At 44.6% G+C, this 14,994-nt stretch overlaps 1 protein-coding gene across 1 annotated transcript in view; it reads left to right on the forward strand.

Moving 5' to 3' along the window:
- Positions 1-2,554: 2,554 nt before the first annotated feature.
- Positions 2,555-14,994, forward strand: part of Col24a1 (collagen type XXIV alpha 1 chain) — a 274,801-nt gene continuing 262,361 nt past the window's right edge. Inside the window, exons 1-2 of the mRNA XM_042280059.2 lie at positions 2,555-2,704; positions 7,451-7,515. Coding sequence (XP_042135993.1) covers positions 2,649-2,704; positions 7,451-7,515 — 121 coding nt within the window. The 5' untranslated portion in view covers positions 2,555-2,648. The remainder of the gene's footprint in view (positions 2,705-7,450; positions 7,516-14,994) is intronic.

Raw genomic sequence — 14,994 nt, forward strand, 5'->3', positions numbered from 1 at the left:
GCCTAGCTGTCTTATGGAACAACCTCTCCTTAGCAACATGAACATATTAAAAATATTATCTTTTGGGCATGTGTTTGCTTGTATGTACCACATGCACATGTGTCATATGTATATGGAACCCAGAGGCAAACATCTGTTGTCTTCCGCTGTCAGTCTCTCCACCTTAGGTTGTGAGACTGTCTTTCACTGAGCTTGCTACTCACCTGTTAGCTAGGCTGGTGGCCAGTGAGCTCTGATCCTCTGCCTCTGCGCTGGCTGCCCCCACTGATAGCATTACTGACAGCCTATTGCTGTCCCATAAACATTTGTTTGATAAATAGATACATGAATGTAAATTATTTTCATGGGAGGGGTCTTCTTTAAAAGGATCTCACCTCTATAGACTAATTGTTTCAGCTCTGTTTACAAATCCAGTCTTTTCTTTCCTAAAGTGTGTTAAAATATCACCTCTATCACACATTGAATCTACATCTTCATAGTGATCGAGGCAGAATATTGTGTGTGAATTTCATAACATTTTGTCCTAAAACCTTTGTGAAAGAGTCAGTGGGAAGGAATGAGTAAGAAAGGAAAGGCAGAAATGTTGGAAACCCGCACTGCACCCACAGGCGGTCTGAGGTAACTTCTTCCTGACTTAATTCCTTTGTAAAGTGGAGATAAAGACAATGCCTATTTTATAGGATTTATTAAGAGGATAAATGGAACGTACATCCACATCCTAGGACAGTGCTGATGCCTTACGAAACACGTGCTGCTACATTGAGCTTTCCCGCTGGGCTTTGGGTTGTGTCTCCTGTGTTCTGCACCTAACTCTATGCTTAACCTTGATCTTCATTTTCATGGTCTATTCTTTGGAAATAAAATCTACTATCGTTGCATTGACAGGTGTGCATGCGCTTGGTCTGCAGAGAGGCTCCTACAGGGAACGTGAGGGGAAGGCAGAGGAAGGGTCTATTTACAGGAAGGCAACTATTTTGCTGCTTTTCTACCACTGTATTATCATTTCCAAATAGAAAGTTAGAGATTGAAGGAGAGGAAGACAGATCAAAGTCCAGTCCTGAAAAAAAAAATGATAGAGTTTGAGAATAGTGTCCATTATTTGCATTTATCAATTTTAACCTTCACTGTTACTTCGAGGTGGGCTCCTGTTCAGCAAGTGGAAAGACCCTTTGCTGAGGATGCAGAGTACAGTAAAAAGGTGTGGAGAAATGGTGTCATACACAGCAGTCATTCACTCAATAGACACATTGCATAGTTGTAGGTGTTGAAAGCACAGTAGTCAGGCAAAAAACAGAATGTCAGTTCTCGCCCAATTTACAAACTTAGCAATGAGAAAAACAATATGAGAATATTGTGTTTTTATTACTGGCAATTTCATAAGGTGGACTTTTCAGTATGAAAGGACGATGGCAAGATAGGAACTTGTGTTTAAAAGCTGTCCCAGAAATTGGAGGTGTACGTTGTAAGGCTGTGTGACAGCATGCCCTCGCATGACTGCACAGTACAAATCTAGACTTGTAACTGAGTCAAGGTCAGGGCTTAGGTGGAAAGGTGAGTTACTAGGGAGAAAGTCAATAGAACTAGTAAAGGGGGTGGGCGGGAAAGGGAGTCAAGAGGCGGTCAGCAGCAGGAGTGAGTCTACTTTACTAGACTAGGGGACTGCAAGCTAGCTGCAGAGAAGGCAAGCTGAGGTGGGAGAGGACTAAGGACTAGCTGAATCCAGGAGGATCCCAGGTGTGGATGAAGAGACTAAAGGAGAGGTCTGGGGATGCAAAGTCATGCAAGAGACTGACATAAAATGCAAGCCAGACTGGTACATGGACAGAGAGGAAGGAATAACCCTAAGTCACCTACAACTAGGAAGTGCGCTCATCTTGGAGGTGGCCAGGAGGTGACTAGAGTGCCCAGGGTGCTGTTGGCCCAGCCTGACCCTGTTAGGTTGGCGGACCAGGGCAGCCGGCAGCGCTGGGGTGGGGGAAGGTTGCGGGGGCAGAGGGGGAGGTGTGCTCCGTGTTTAGTGATGTCATTGCAAGTCAGTGCGCGGTGAAATTTAACACCAGCCGGATTTACTAGTCTCCTCTTCTTCCCGGCAAAGCAGCCGGCAGTCAACTCAGAGCGAGCGCCTGCTGTTGCCACCGGTCCCCTCGCACCAGCTTGATTTCCCAAGTGGGTGTGTGTGCTTGTTTGACAAATGTTTGGGCGCAGGCTGCTCCCGGGGACTTCCTCCCTTCATCTCCTTCTTCCCACCCCCACCCTCTACCCCGCCTTTCTCCTCCGAGGCCCAAAGCAGAGCGCTCCACTGGAGTCACTGAGTCTTCTTTGAACCGCAAGTGAACTCGGGGCTGAGCTCCCTACCCAGCTCCGGCTGTCGCTGCTGCCCCCGCTTGCTCACCTCTGGTCCCCCCAGGGGAGCGCGACCCCAGCTACAGCTGGGCACCGAGCATCCTAGCTCTCTTCCCCTCTGGGTGCTGCTTCCTACCCCTACACCGCTTCATCCTCCTACCCCACCCCACCCCCCCATTTTGCGGGTTGGAGCATGGTTCTCATGTGACTTTCCCCCTTTTCATGGACAGTACCTGCACCTTTAGCAGTTCGGAGCTGGCTTCTGTTTTCCGTTAGTGCTTTGCTGCAGGGACAAATGCATACAAATGCATTTAGGAGCCTACAGGACAAGGCATGGAAAGGTCTCCCCCGCCACAAAAACGTAAGTAGCCCACCCGCCGCTGGAGGGGGGAAGGAAGGGGCTTTAGACCAACCCCCTCTCTCCACCCCCTGTCTCCACCACAGAGTTGGAGATCTGTGGTCCTGCTCCTCGATACTTTGTGGCGCTGGGAGCAGGCGAGAGCTGCCGTGGCAACCTCCTCTTGATTTCTCAACTTGTAAAATACCGTGTTTGAAAGGAAGCAAGCTTCTGCCAGCGAGTCTCAGTTTATGCTAAAGCGATCCTGTGGCTAGGGAGGAAAAGCTTGCTGGCTTGAGTCCCAACATCCCCTCGGCCACTGCCCCAGGCAGTTCCAGAGCACTCTGACACCCGCCTGGGCTCCAACTCCAACTCCCCTCGCACCCTCCTCCCCTTCTCCTGTTTCAGCCCTGGCTGAAGTCCTATTCCAGCTGTCTCAGGGCGCCCAGCCTGGGCGATTGCTAGGACTCTAGCAATCCTCCGGATTCTGAAAGCACAGGTTTGGGACTAGGTTCCCAGGTGGCCAGAAGGGGTGATTACAGAGCCTAGAAAGCAGGGCTCTTCCTGCTCAGGGTCTGGGACAATCACTTTTTTTTAGAAGGCAAACAGACATAACTCTAGCATCTGGAGTTGAGGCTGAGCCCTGACATATGGTCTGTCAGTGGAGAAATGATGCTTGCCGCCAGGATAGAGTTGGGAGTGGGGAAAGGGTAGGATGTGAAAGCGAATCTACTTTCCCTGGTAGAGCTTGGGCTGGCCCACCTTCTCTTTGGACAACCATATCTGCCTCTATCCCTACACTGGGGAAAAACATAAGGATGATGACTCTCAGCCTTGGCTGCCTGTCTGGGTGCCCCTATTAGAGGCCGGTAGGTTACACAAATTTTCATCTGGCCCCTAAGATACAGTGAGGAAAGCTGCTGAGTTAGTTGTAGGTGGTAGGAGGGCAGAGCCCAAGCTGTCCAAGTCAGCTGAGCGCTGGTGGAGGCGGGAGTGGAGAAAGCCTGCCTTGTGGCAGTGTTTGTGTTCACATGTGCTTCCTAGTCCTGTGCAGGATCTCCAGCGTGCTCTCTGCTCTGACCTCTGCAAGCTTCCTGTGTGAATGTTCCCTGCTGCAGAGCAATTTGCACCTCCAGGCACACCCCCTTTTCTAGGAGACCCAATAAAGCCAATATATACTCTTAAGACACAATAGTGACTGTGTGCCTCACCACGCTGGGAGCCCAATAGTCCCCAGATGCTAGAAGCACTCCCTGCTGCCTTCTGAGAGGCTTGCTTAGATCCAGGCCTTTGATCTGGCTTTTCTTGATAAGCGTCCCACTGAATGATGGATCTTCCAAGAAAGCCAGGCAGGATGGGGCTCGGATGTATCAGATCTTATAGAAATGAGTGCATCTTTCAGGTTGATTTCTGCAGGTGTGCTGGGGGGGGGGCATGACCCCCTGCAGGCTCAAGCATTTTGGAAGACCCCCAAGTTCTGCTCAGACCTCTCTTCTTGCCAACTCCCACCTCCAAGGTTTTCCCTGAGCCACTGCACCCAGCCCAAGTAGCTGACTAATACTTCATGGGGAGTTCACAGGGGTCTGCCGTTGGCCCCTGTCTTGCATGCTTTCCAAGGCCCTTCCAGAGGGGCCCAGGATGCACCCTGCATATATTCTTGGGAAGCTTGGAGTTTGTACTGGGTCCAGATGATTGGCTGGCAGGGGAGGCTGGTGTGTGTTGGGGGGGGGGGGGCAGGGCTCGGGCAGGGAAATAAAATAGGATTACACACACACACTGGTGGAACTTCTGATGAAAATGATACCTGGCGGATTGGGTGGGCAGGGGCAGTGAACGCTTATGGAGAGGTGCTGGAGTGGGTAGCAGTCCTGGATGAAGTTGATGGTCTTCCGTGGTCTCTGAGGGGATCTTCAAGCCAGGGACCAGGAGCCTACCTGCCCAAAGACCTTGTGATGTCAAACTTGTTCCCTTACAGGAGCCAGTGGGGATGGGCCCCGGACAATTAAGGGCAACTCATGGTTAACCAGATTGCAGGTCCTTGCAGCTCCAACCACACGCATGCAAAGCAATAGAGCAAAGGTAGTTAGAACCGCACAGAGAACTTGTTTCTAGAAAAAAAAATAGTCAAAGCATTTAGAGTTCTGTAATTTGAAAACATGTCATCAGCACTTGGGAAAGGGAGAGGGGCTTTAGAAAAAACTTTGCTTAGCTGATGATCATTCTGTCAGGCCACTGAAGTAGACTTTAGAGAGCCTACTGAGATCCCTGAGATTTCCACTTACTACCATCTTTTCGTGATGATGTTCTGGCAGTTCCAGTTAGTCACCCCCAAATATTGATAATTTTAAATTTGGATCCATACAGATATTTCCTTTCCCAGGGTTGCTCTTAAAAATAGGGGTTTTTTGTTGTTGTTGTTGTTGTTGTTGTTTGTGTGTGTGTGTGTGTGTGTGTGTGTGTGTGTGTGTGTGTGACTTTGTGGAATTAAGGCAATAAACATAAAACCTGAAAGGTGTTAGATGCATCAACCCTGTATGTCGGGGGCTAGGAGGAGCTCAGTTGTTGAATCGCTTACCCAGCAAGCATGAAGTCCAGGGCTCATATCCCCCACTGCATAAGCCTGCTGTGCATGTTGGGGCACAAGCCTGTACTTCCCGTAGTCGGGAGGAAGAGGCAGGAGGATCAAGGTTCCAGGTCACCTTCGCTACACAGTATCCAGGCCAGCTGGTATAGGAGAGATTCTGTCTCAAAGACAACAGACAAACCAACAAACAAAACTCACTGTCTCAAAGACAACAGACAAACCAACAAGCAAAACTCAGTTATCAGAAAGTCTCCAGAGATGATTTTTATGGTAATTAAAAGGTTTGTAATATTCTTCCTAGCTGATATGAAACACTTTTCTAAGTTGCTTAGCTATTTGAGTGTTCAAATAAATGTTTAAAATAAGTGGATATCTTAGGGAGAGGAAGTACAGTGTGTGGAAAGCAATTCTGGGTGTTGTTTAGACATTCTGTTTGGTACTCTGTGAAGTCGCAGAACAGTTGAATTTTTCTTATTTCTTTTTCTTTTTTTAATTAAGAGATTTTCTATTCACTTTACATACCAATCACAGATTCCCCTGTCCTCCCTCCTCCCACCTCCCAACCCACCGCCCCATTCCCACCTCCTCCAAGGCAAGGTCTCCCATGGGGAGTCAGCAGAGCCTATTGAGAGCATGATTGGAAAAAGTACAGAGACAACTAGCCAAACTAGTGGAGACACATGTGCTGTGGATATCACCCAGTTTTCTTCCCATTGCTGGGATGAACATTTTCTCTCAGTTATTTTGAGAAAAACAGATTTTTTTTTAAACTGTTTCTGGATCTTAGCCATTAGTGAAACACAGAATCTATAAAGCTGTTAGAATGAAGATGTTTTTGGCATAAAAACCAAGGGTGAGAAAAGCTGGCGAAATGCTAGATGTGTGTTACACGTGTGTTTCTCACATTATTTCACACCCCTCTGCTGGCTAGGCGGCCACCAACTCATCAAAAAGTCTACTATCCACGGAAGTTCACAAGTCTTTCCTGCTATCGTAATGACATCTTTGTAGGAATGGATGGTGATAGCCCACCTGAAGACACTATCACAGATCCTCAGGATCTCATGAGTACCCTGAAGAGATTGCTGGTGTTCTCCCAAAGGAACCAGCACTTCCATGACAAAGCGGGTGTCGAATGGCTCCTTAAGCCAAATCTAGGGAAGACTTGGGAAAAGAATTGGCTCCTCAGATGTTCTAATGATGATCTTTGGAGGTCAATTTTCCAACTAAATTTAGGCCTTCACCTGGCTAGTCTGGTTGGTTATGGTGTGAATGTGGCTGATGCCAAACTGAATAACTAAAGGTGAAGCTAGCAGGCTGAACCCAGACCCTTTCATGCTTTATTAGGCGTCCTCAGTTACTGCAAATTGTCATTTTTGAATCTTTATTAAATTTTAGTGCCTACAATTTTGAGTTCTTTTAGACTTGCTCAGTTTTATTAAATGTCTGAGAATGCTGACTTCTGTCATGTGCAGAAATTAATCTTACACAATTGTCCTCAGCCCTGTTTTGCACATTAGGCCCACCTGGTAAATATTTGAAAATACAGGGCTAGGGAGGCAACTCGGTCTGTGGAGTGTTTCAACCCTAACATCCACCTAAGGAAGAGCTCGGTGCAGCAGTGTCTGGCAGTCATCTTAGCTGGGGAGGCAGAGACAGAAGGATCCTGGGGCTTACTGGCCTGTCAGTTTAGCCAAAGGGTTGAACTCAAAGGCAGTGAGAGACCCTGTCTCAAAAATAAGATGGAGAACAACTGACTAAAACACTAGGTGTCCACCTCTGGCTTCTAACACACACACACACACACACACACACACACACACACACACACACACGCACGCATGCACATACATACGCACGCACGCACACACGCACTTATGTACTGTGGACATCCTAAAACCAGAATATTTGTGAGAGGAGAGAGAAGTGACCAAGTATTAGCAATCTATTAAACTCTGAAATGGTTCTAGCATGCAGCCGAAAGCCATCTGCACGGTGTGAACCAGCTCTTGAACATCACTTGTTCTAAAGCAGAGGACTTCGGATGGTCCTCTACTCAGCAGCATCAGCTTTATGAGGAAACTCTTTGGAGATGTCAGTTCTCAGAGGGCACTACAGACTCCTGAGTTAGGAGCTGTGTGACTTCCTCGGTGTCAATGTCTTACCGGTGTTTCTTCCCCACTTAGGAAACTGCTCCTTCGTTTTATTGTACTATGTGTGGCGTGGATTACTGTTCATGCGCAGGGACAAGGTAAGGGGATTATTTTGTTACTTGTTCTTTAAGAATATGTATGAGCTGAGTTTGGTGACATAAACCTGCAGTCTTGGCACACAGGAAAAGGTGACAGAAAGATATGCAGTTCCAGATAAGTATGGGTGTTATTTTCCTAATTACTGTAAAAAATTTCACGTCCGAAGCTGCTTGAGGAAGGGCATGTTCATTGGACTCCCGGTGTGAAATTCTGTCCATCACGGCCAGGGAAGCACAGAGGCAGGAGCTTGAGGTGGCGGCCTCCATTGCATCTGTGTGCACATGCTCAGTTCAAATTCTCCTTTTTGTTCAGTCTGGGACCCCAGCCCGTGAAGCGGTGAGGCCCACATTTAAGGTGGATTTTCCTACCTCATTTACTCAGTCTAGAAAGTTGCTGACAGATATAGTCAGAAATTTATTTCCATTGAGATTCTAAATCCCATCTAGATGACAGTCAGGATTTGCCATCAGGGACAGTTACCCTTGGCTACCTAGCAAGTCAGCAACCAGCCTGGGCTACATGTGACCCTGTCTCAAAACAATCAATATTCCTGCTTGCTTGCCGCAGCCAAGGCACATTCCTGCTAAGTCATCATAACCTGAAATTCAACATTAGACCATAATAGGAGATTATAGCCAGGTCAGGAGGACACAAAGGTACCAAAAAACATCAATTTGGGAGGTAAATATGACCTTTAAGAAATTACTCAGCTCTTCCGTCTGTGAAATTGCTTACATTTTTAAGCAAAGTCTCTATAAAAGGGAAGTTTTGTACAGTGGAAAGGCTTTGCTTGTGACTTCATTTCAAGTGGGAGTTCCTGGGGGTGGCAGACTGTAACTGAATAACCTTTGCCCTTCTTGAAACAACACATGCATGTAATAAATGTTCCGTTTGGATTTGCATCATTCAGAAGCAAAATTTGCATATTAGTGGGCTCCGAACATTATTTAATTCCTGTGGGGTGGTCTAGAGAATAGTGTTTTGGTTTGGTCTGCTAGCTTGTTGCACTCAGAAAACTTTGTATATCCTACTTTATTCATTTAGTAAACAACATTTTAAAGTGTCTGTTTCCCAATAAATATCCTACTCTCCAATGACTGAAGTATAAATACAAAAATATCTCTGGCTTCCAAGTGAAAATAAAAGTGGCTTTGTCAGAGGTTCAAAAAATTTTTCAAAGAGAAAATCCAGGAAGTGTGCTGGATTTAAGAAGACCTTCGCAGTGTGGTCCCTAGGTTGTTTTCCTCTCTCACTTTTGTATAGCTCTGTGCAGCTGTCCAGACTCTGATACAGTCAGCTTTTCAACTTAGAGATAAACTCAGTGAGCCCCTGGTGACCCGAGTCCATGCACCAGATAGCAATGCGAAAGAATGAAAAGTAAAGAGATTACAAATGAGGTATTTGTTTGCAAAAAGAAGGTGTGCAAAGGAAGGGATGCTCTTCTCTCTAACAAATCAAAGTGGTGGTCAGTAGGGGCTTTAGCCATGGCTCAGTGGTTAAAAGTGCTTGCTGGACTTGCAGGGGATCCGAGTTCTGTTCCCAGCACTCACTTTTTGCTCACAGCTGCCTGGAACTCTTCTAGTTCCAGAGGACTTGACCCTTTTCTGGCCTCCAAGGGCCACCCACGTGCATGTGGCATGCACATGCAGGGACAAATAAATGTTACAAAAAGGAGAAAATAACAAAAATCACGTTATTATAGTGAGCACAATCATGACTTGCAACCTTAATGTGGTCAAATCTCAATTTGAGCTGGAGACTCAGTGAGAGTCTCAGAAGTATGTCTGTACTTGTGAGACATTTTAAAACTTAAAAACGAGTATCAGAGTAATTCCTGCATATGGCTTAAAGGTAAGTTGCACTAAGAAATCAAATCTTTTGCCTTTATCTACTCTGAGACTCTCTAACACCTTATTGATTTAATCTTTGTTTTAGTAATAATATGCTTAAATATTTTATTGACTTCCTATTATTGATGATGAAGATTTAATGTTTTATATTATGCTAATTCTTCCCCTCCAATCACCTCAATATAAATCCATAACTTCTTGGCTCTCATAATTTACCTTATTATGTCCATATACTTTTTTTGTTAACAATGCCTCAAGATTACTCACTGTTTATTCCCATTGCTTTTATGTGCATTCTATGACATTTTAAGTTACTTATTCATATGCTACAAGAAATTCCAAGACATCTTTGAAAAAATTTTCTCCCCAAACATACCATAGTTCTTGAACATTTTTAAAGTTTGGTTTTGCCTTATTTTCCTGGAGGAAACCTTCCAGAAGCTACAGTTTTGCTCAACTGTCGACTGCTTAGTTCTCTACACTGCCTCTGCTGCTGGCGTCTCTCATCCGTGTTAGATCCATTCTCTTGGAACTCACTTCTTTTGGTCCATTTCCCTGTGTGTGGGATGTCCATGGTGCAGCTGCATCCTCAGCATACACGCTAAGCTGGGGCAGCTTGGGAAGCATTGCATTGCTGAGAAGCTGTCTGTCTAACCCTCACAGGGAAGGGGAGTCAGTGTGGGTGAGTAGAGAACCTTTTTCTGTAAGTTTTTTCTTCTCTGAAATTGAAAGGCTTTTGTGGTTTTGTCTCTTGACTTGTGGAGCAATTGTTAAAATTGGTAGAGTAATTCTTGGTAGTTCACTTAGGACCTGTTCTTTGTCTTCTCGAGGTCTTTATATTCACTTGTTCTTAATGTTTTTAAGTTTATAATAATGTGTCGTAATATGGGTCTCTCCATCCTGTTGGGTACACAGTGGGCCTTTTCGATGTGGAAGCACCATTCACTTTCTGGAAATTTCCCTTCATTGTGTCTGTGTTTCTAATGAACTCCTTCTTTTCTGCAGTTTCTGCTGCATAATTCAATCTCCGCAACTGAATTATTTGTTTTCTTACTTTAAGATCCTCTTTTCCATCTTTGTTTGGGGTGAGGTAAGAGCCTTTCCTGAGTTACTCTTCCTAACATTTTTATTTCTATTTATCTGCATGTTGCCCCTCCTCACTCTGATTCTTCTTCCTTATAGGAAGCAGCATCTTGGTCGTGCTTCCTGGGTGCGCATCCTGCTCTAACCTCGCTAAAGGCGAGAATAACATTTTGAGCTTTTCTTCTTGTGCTGTTTTTTTTTTCTTCCAAGTTTTCTTTGTTTTGATCTGATTTTTATATTGCAGATATTCTTTGAGAATCTGCAGTTGTCTCTGTTATCATTTAAAAATAAGACAGTAAAAATACATTTGGGAATTATTTTCATGTAGGCCTGACAACTGAGATGTTTCACGTGAGGATGTTGAAGGACAGGCCTGGCCGACTGCCTGGTTGCAACCCAGTTGTCTGGACCCATGGAATGTCTTTAGAGTGGACCCCTCCCCCAATTTTACATGTGTAATAAGATCATGGTGGTTACCACTGTTGAAGTTCAAACCCAGTTGTCTGGACCCATGGAATGTCTTTAGAGAGGACCCCCTCCCTCAATTTTACATGTGTAATAAAATCATGGTGGTTACCACTGTTGATGTCCAGTGAAAAAGAGTCTGGGCCGAAGGGATTGTTTTCTAATGTGTCATGTAGATCTCTTGGGATTCCCTTATTCTGAATATGGTGCTTGCACACCTTCTGCTTTGATGGGGTCATATTTCAACTTCATCAATCTCTACTTTCATGTGGTGGTCTCAGAATTTCTTACACAAATGCTTAGCTGCTTCCCACTATCCCAACACCCCAATTTGAAATGCCAAGGATCCAGTGAACGAGGCCCTCCTGTTCCTGAGCCTTTCAGGACTTTTCCCTGAGCTGACCTGTTGCCTGTGGTTGTCTGCCTCTGCAAGCCTTGGAGTTCACTCTTTCAGCTCCTCCATGCATCAAGAAAAAAGAGAGTCTCTTAACGTCATTTGCCTGCAGCTGTCTCTTCTACTCACCCACTTCTGTAGACTTGAACCATACTTTCTTCTTTTCCTCAGAAAGATTTTGAAGATTGAATGAAAAAAGAAATCTGTGTCTTTCCACAATTTCAGTCATTTCTTAAATTTTAACACAGCTAAGACAAGCCACCGTAACTATCATCATAATGGATAGAAATTCTCTGGTTGCCTTCTAGTCCATTGCTGGGTGTCAGTGGAGAAGGGAGTCTGTTTCAGGCTAAGGTGACTTACAGAAGATGTAGCTTTCTGGGGATCTGCGTGGATGGGTGGCTCTCTGCCTGCCGGGGCGCCCCTCTCTTCTGTCACTGGCTGCCGGTGAGATGTAGCAGCGGGATGTGGTGCCACTCTACGGTGGGCCACACTGGACTGACTGTGTAACTAACTCTCCAAAGGCATCGTATCTCTGGTTCAGGACCGCAAGTGTGAAGACACATGTCGACACTCCCTTAGGTAGAAGAATCGTGTCTCCTGTGTACCTTCATCCAGTGTCACACAGAGGCTCTTCATTCTAACTACAGCAACTCCACCGCCTTACACCGGGCACTTCATCAACAACTTTCATATGCAGCTTAAAGCTTCGTTTCTCACTTTATAAACAAGTTTGCATTGATCAGTTTATACAGAATGAATCTGTTACTTACATTAAGGAAACTTTAAAGAAACAGTTGTTGCTTTTAACATACCCGCTGTGCCAAAGGTGTTTGAAGACCCAGGTGTTCAGGAACCATAGCCCAGGTCTATGTCAGATTATACTGCTAAGAAGTTATGTGACCTTGGATGAATTCCTGAAATACCAGGAGCCTCATTTCCCGCAGATCAAAATGGAGATAAGAGTCACAATGCTCGAGGTTTAGAACAAATGAAATGAGATAACACGTGCAAGGTGTTGAGGTGATGACAGTGCAATACATTTTCCTAGAACGGAAGACCACAGTCTAGACCCACTTCTCTTCCCATATCCTCAGGGATTTGAAACAGTAAAAGCAACTGATCGTAAATCATTTCCTTTAGTTCCTTAACTCGGTGACCTGGAGCCAGGAAGCTTATATTTGAGTCACGATTTTGGCACTGTTTAAAAGTGACTAAAACAAACCTTACAGAAGGAATATGGGGAGACTGTCTCATTAATCTGGTCATTTTATACAAATTGGCAAGGAAAAGTATGCTGAGCACTTGGTAATCTTTCTTATAAACCTGGTGGTTTCATTTTAAATAACTTTTTAAAGATTGTTTTTATTTATTTATTTTAAATGTCATATATGCATGTGATATATTTTGATATATCACCCACCCAGTAGCTTCTTCAAACTCTTTCCAGGACCCATCAACCATACACTTCCCAACTTCAAGTATGCTTTTAAAATTTTATTATTATTAATTGCTCTGAGTTCAATTAATGCTGACAATGTAGGAATGGATGTGGGAAAATCACTTCAATTTTTTAAAAATTTGGCATAAGTGCAGCATCAGAAAGAATATAACAGTAAGACATGGCTGGCCAAGATGTATGAAAAGTTAAAATATTGAGAAGTTGTTAGAATTAATATATATCCATTTAGATTTTAATAGTAAGAGTTAACTCTACAACTTGTTAGGCTCTAAAACTTGATAACATTTCTTGTCCTTTAATTTTATTTTACAATATCATTCAGTTCTACATATCAGCCACGGATTCCCTTGTTCTCCCCCATTCTGCCCCCCTCCCCTTCCCCCAGCTCACCCCCCATTCCCACCTCCTCCAGGGCAAAGCCTACCCCGAGGACTGAGATCAACCTGGTAGACTCAGTCCAGGCAGGTCCAGTCCCCTCCTCCCAGATTGAGCCAAGCGTCCCTGTATAAGTCCCAGGTTTCAAACAGCCAACTCATGCAATGAGCACAGGACCTGGTACCACTGCCTAGATGCCTCCCAAACAGATCAAGCCAATCAATTGTCTCACCTATTCAGAGGGCCTGATCCAGTTGGGGGCCCCTCAGCCTTTGGTTCATAGTTTATGTGTTTCCATTTGTTTGACTATTTGTCCCTGTGCTTTATCCAACCTTGGTTTCAACAATTCTCACTCATATAAACCCTCCTCTTTCTCGCTAATTAGACTCCCGCAGCTCCACCCAGAGTCTAGCCATGGATCTCTGCATCCAGATCCCTCAGTCTTTGGATGGGGTTTCTGGCATGACTATTAGGTGTTTGGCCATCCCATCACCAGAGTAGTTCAGTTCCGGCTGTCTCTCGACCATTGCCAGCAGTCTATTGTGGGGGTATCTTTGTGGATTTCTGCGGGCCTCTCTAGCACTTTGTTTCTTCCTTTTCTCATGTGGTCTTCATTTACCATGGTCTCCTATTCCTTGTTCTGCCTCTCTTTTCTTGATCTAGCTGGGATCTCCTGCTGTCTTTCTTGGGGTCCTGTTTTCCAGGTAGCCTCCCTGGTGATGTGAGTAGCAGTCCAGTCATCCTTGTTCCACATCTAGTGTCCTCCTATGATTGAGTACATACCATATTTGTCTTTCTGAGTCTGGGTTACCTCACTCAGGATGATTTTTTTCTAGATCCATCCATTTGCCTGCAAACCTCATGATGTCATTGTTTTTCTTTGCTGAGTAGTATTCCATTGTGTATATGAGCCACAATTTATTTATCGATTCTTCTAGGTTGTTTCCAGGTTCTGGCTATTACAAACAATGCTGATATGAACATAGCTGAGCAAGTGCTCTTGTGGTATGATTGAGCATTTCTTGGGTATATGCCCAAGAGTGGTATAGCTGGATCTTGGGGGAGATTGATTCCCAATTTTCTAAGAAAGCGCCATATTGATTTCCAAAGTGGTTGTACAAGCTTGCATTCCCACAAGCAGTGGAAAAGAATTGCCCTAGTTCCACATCCTCTCCAGCATAAGGTGTCTTTAGTGTTTTTGATCTTAGCCATTCTGACAGACATAAGGTGGTATCTCAGAGTTGTTTTGCTTTGCATCTCCCTGATGATTAGTGATGTTGAGCAATTCCTTAAATGTCTTTCAGCCATTTGAGTTTCCTCTGTTGAGAATTCTCTGTTTAGTTCTATAGCCCATTTCTTAATTGGACTGTTGGTCGTTTTGATGTCTAATTTCTTGAGTTCCTTATATATTCTGGTTATCAGTCCCTGTCAGATGTGGGGTTGGTGAAGACCTTTTTCCCATTCTGTAGGCTGTTGCTTTGCCTTGTTGACCATATCCTTTGCTCTACAAAAGCTTCTCAGTTTCAAGAGGTCCCATTGATTGATTGTTTCTCTCAGAGTCTGTGCTATTGGTGTTATATTTAGGAAGTGATCTCCTATGCCAATGCGTTCAAGACTACTTCCTACTTTCTCTTCTAGCAGGTTCAGAGTAGCTGGATTTATGTTCAGGTCCTTGATCCACCTCGACTTAAGTTTTGTGCACAGTGACAGATATGGATCTATTTGCAGCCTTTTACATGTTGATATCCAGTTATGCCAGCACTATTTGTTGAAGATGCTTTCTTTTTTCCATTGTATACTTTTGGCTTCTTTGTCAAAAATTATATGTCCATAGGTGTGCAGATTAATG

Source organism: Peromyscus maniculatus, chromosome 6, assembly GCF_049852395.1.
Source record: "Peromyscus maniculatus bairdii isolate BWxNUB_F1_BW_parent chromosome 6, HU_Pman_BW_mat_3.1, whole genome shotgun sequence".
Taxonomy (NCBI): domain Eukaryota; kingdom Metazoa; phylum Chordata; class Mammalia; order Rodentia; family Cricetidae; genus Peromyscus; species Peromyscus maniculatus.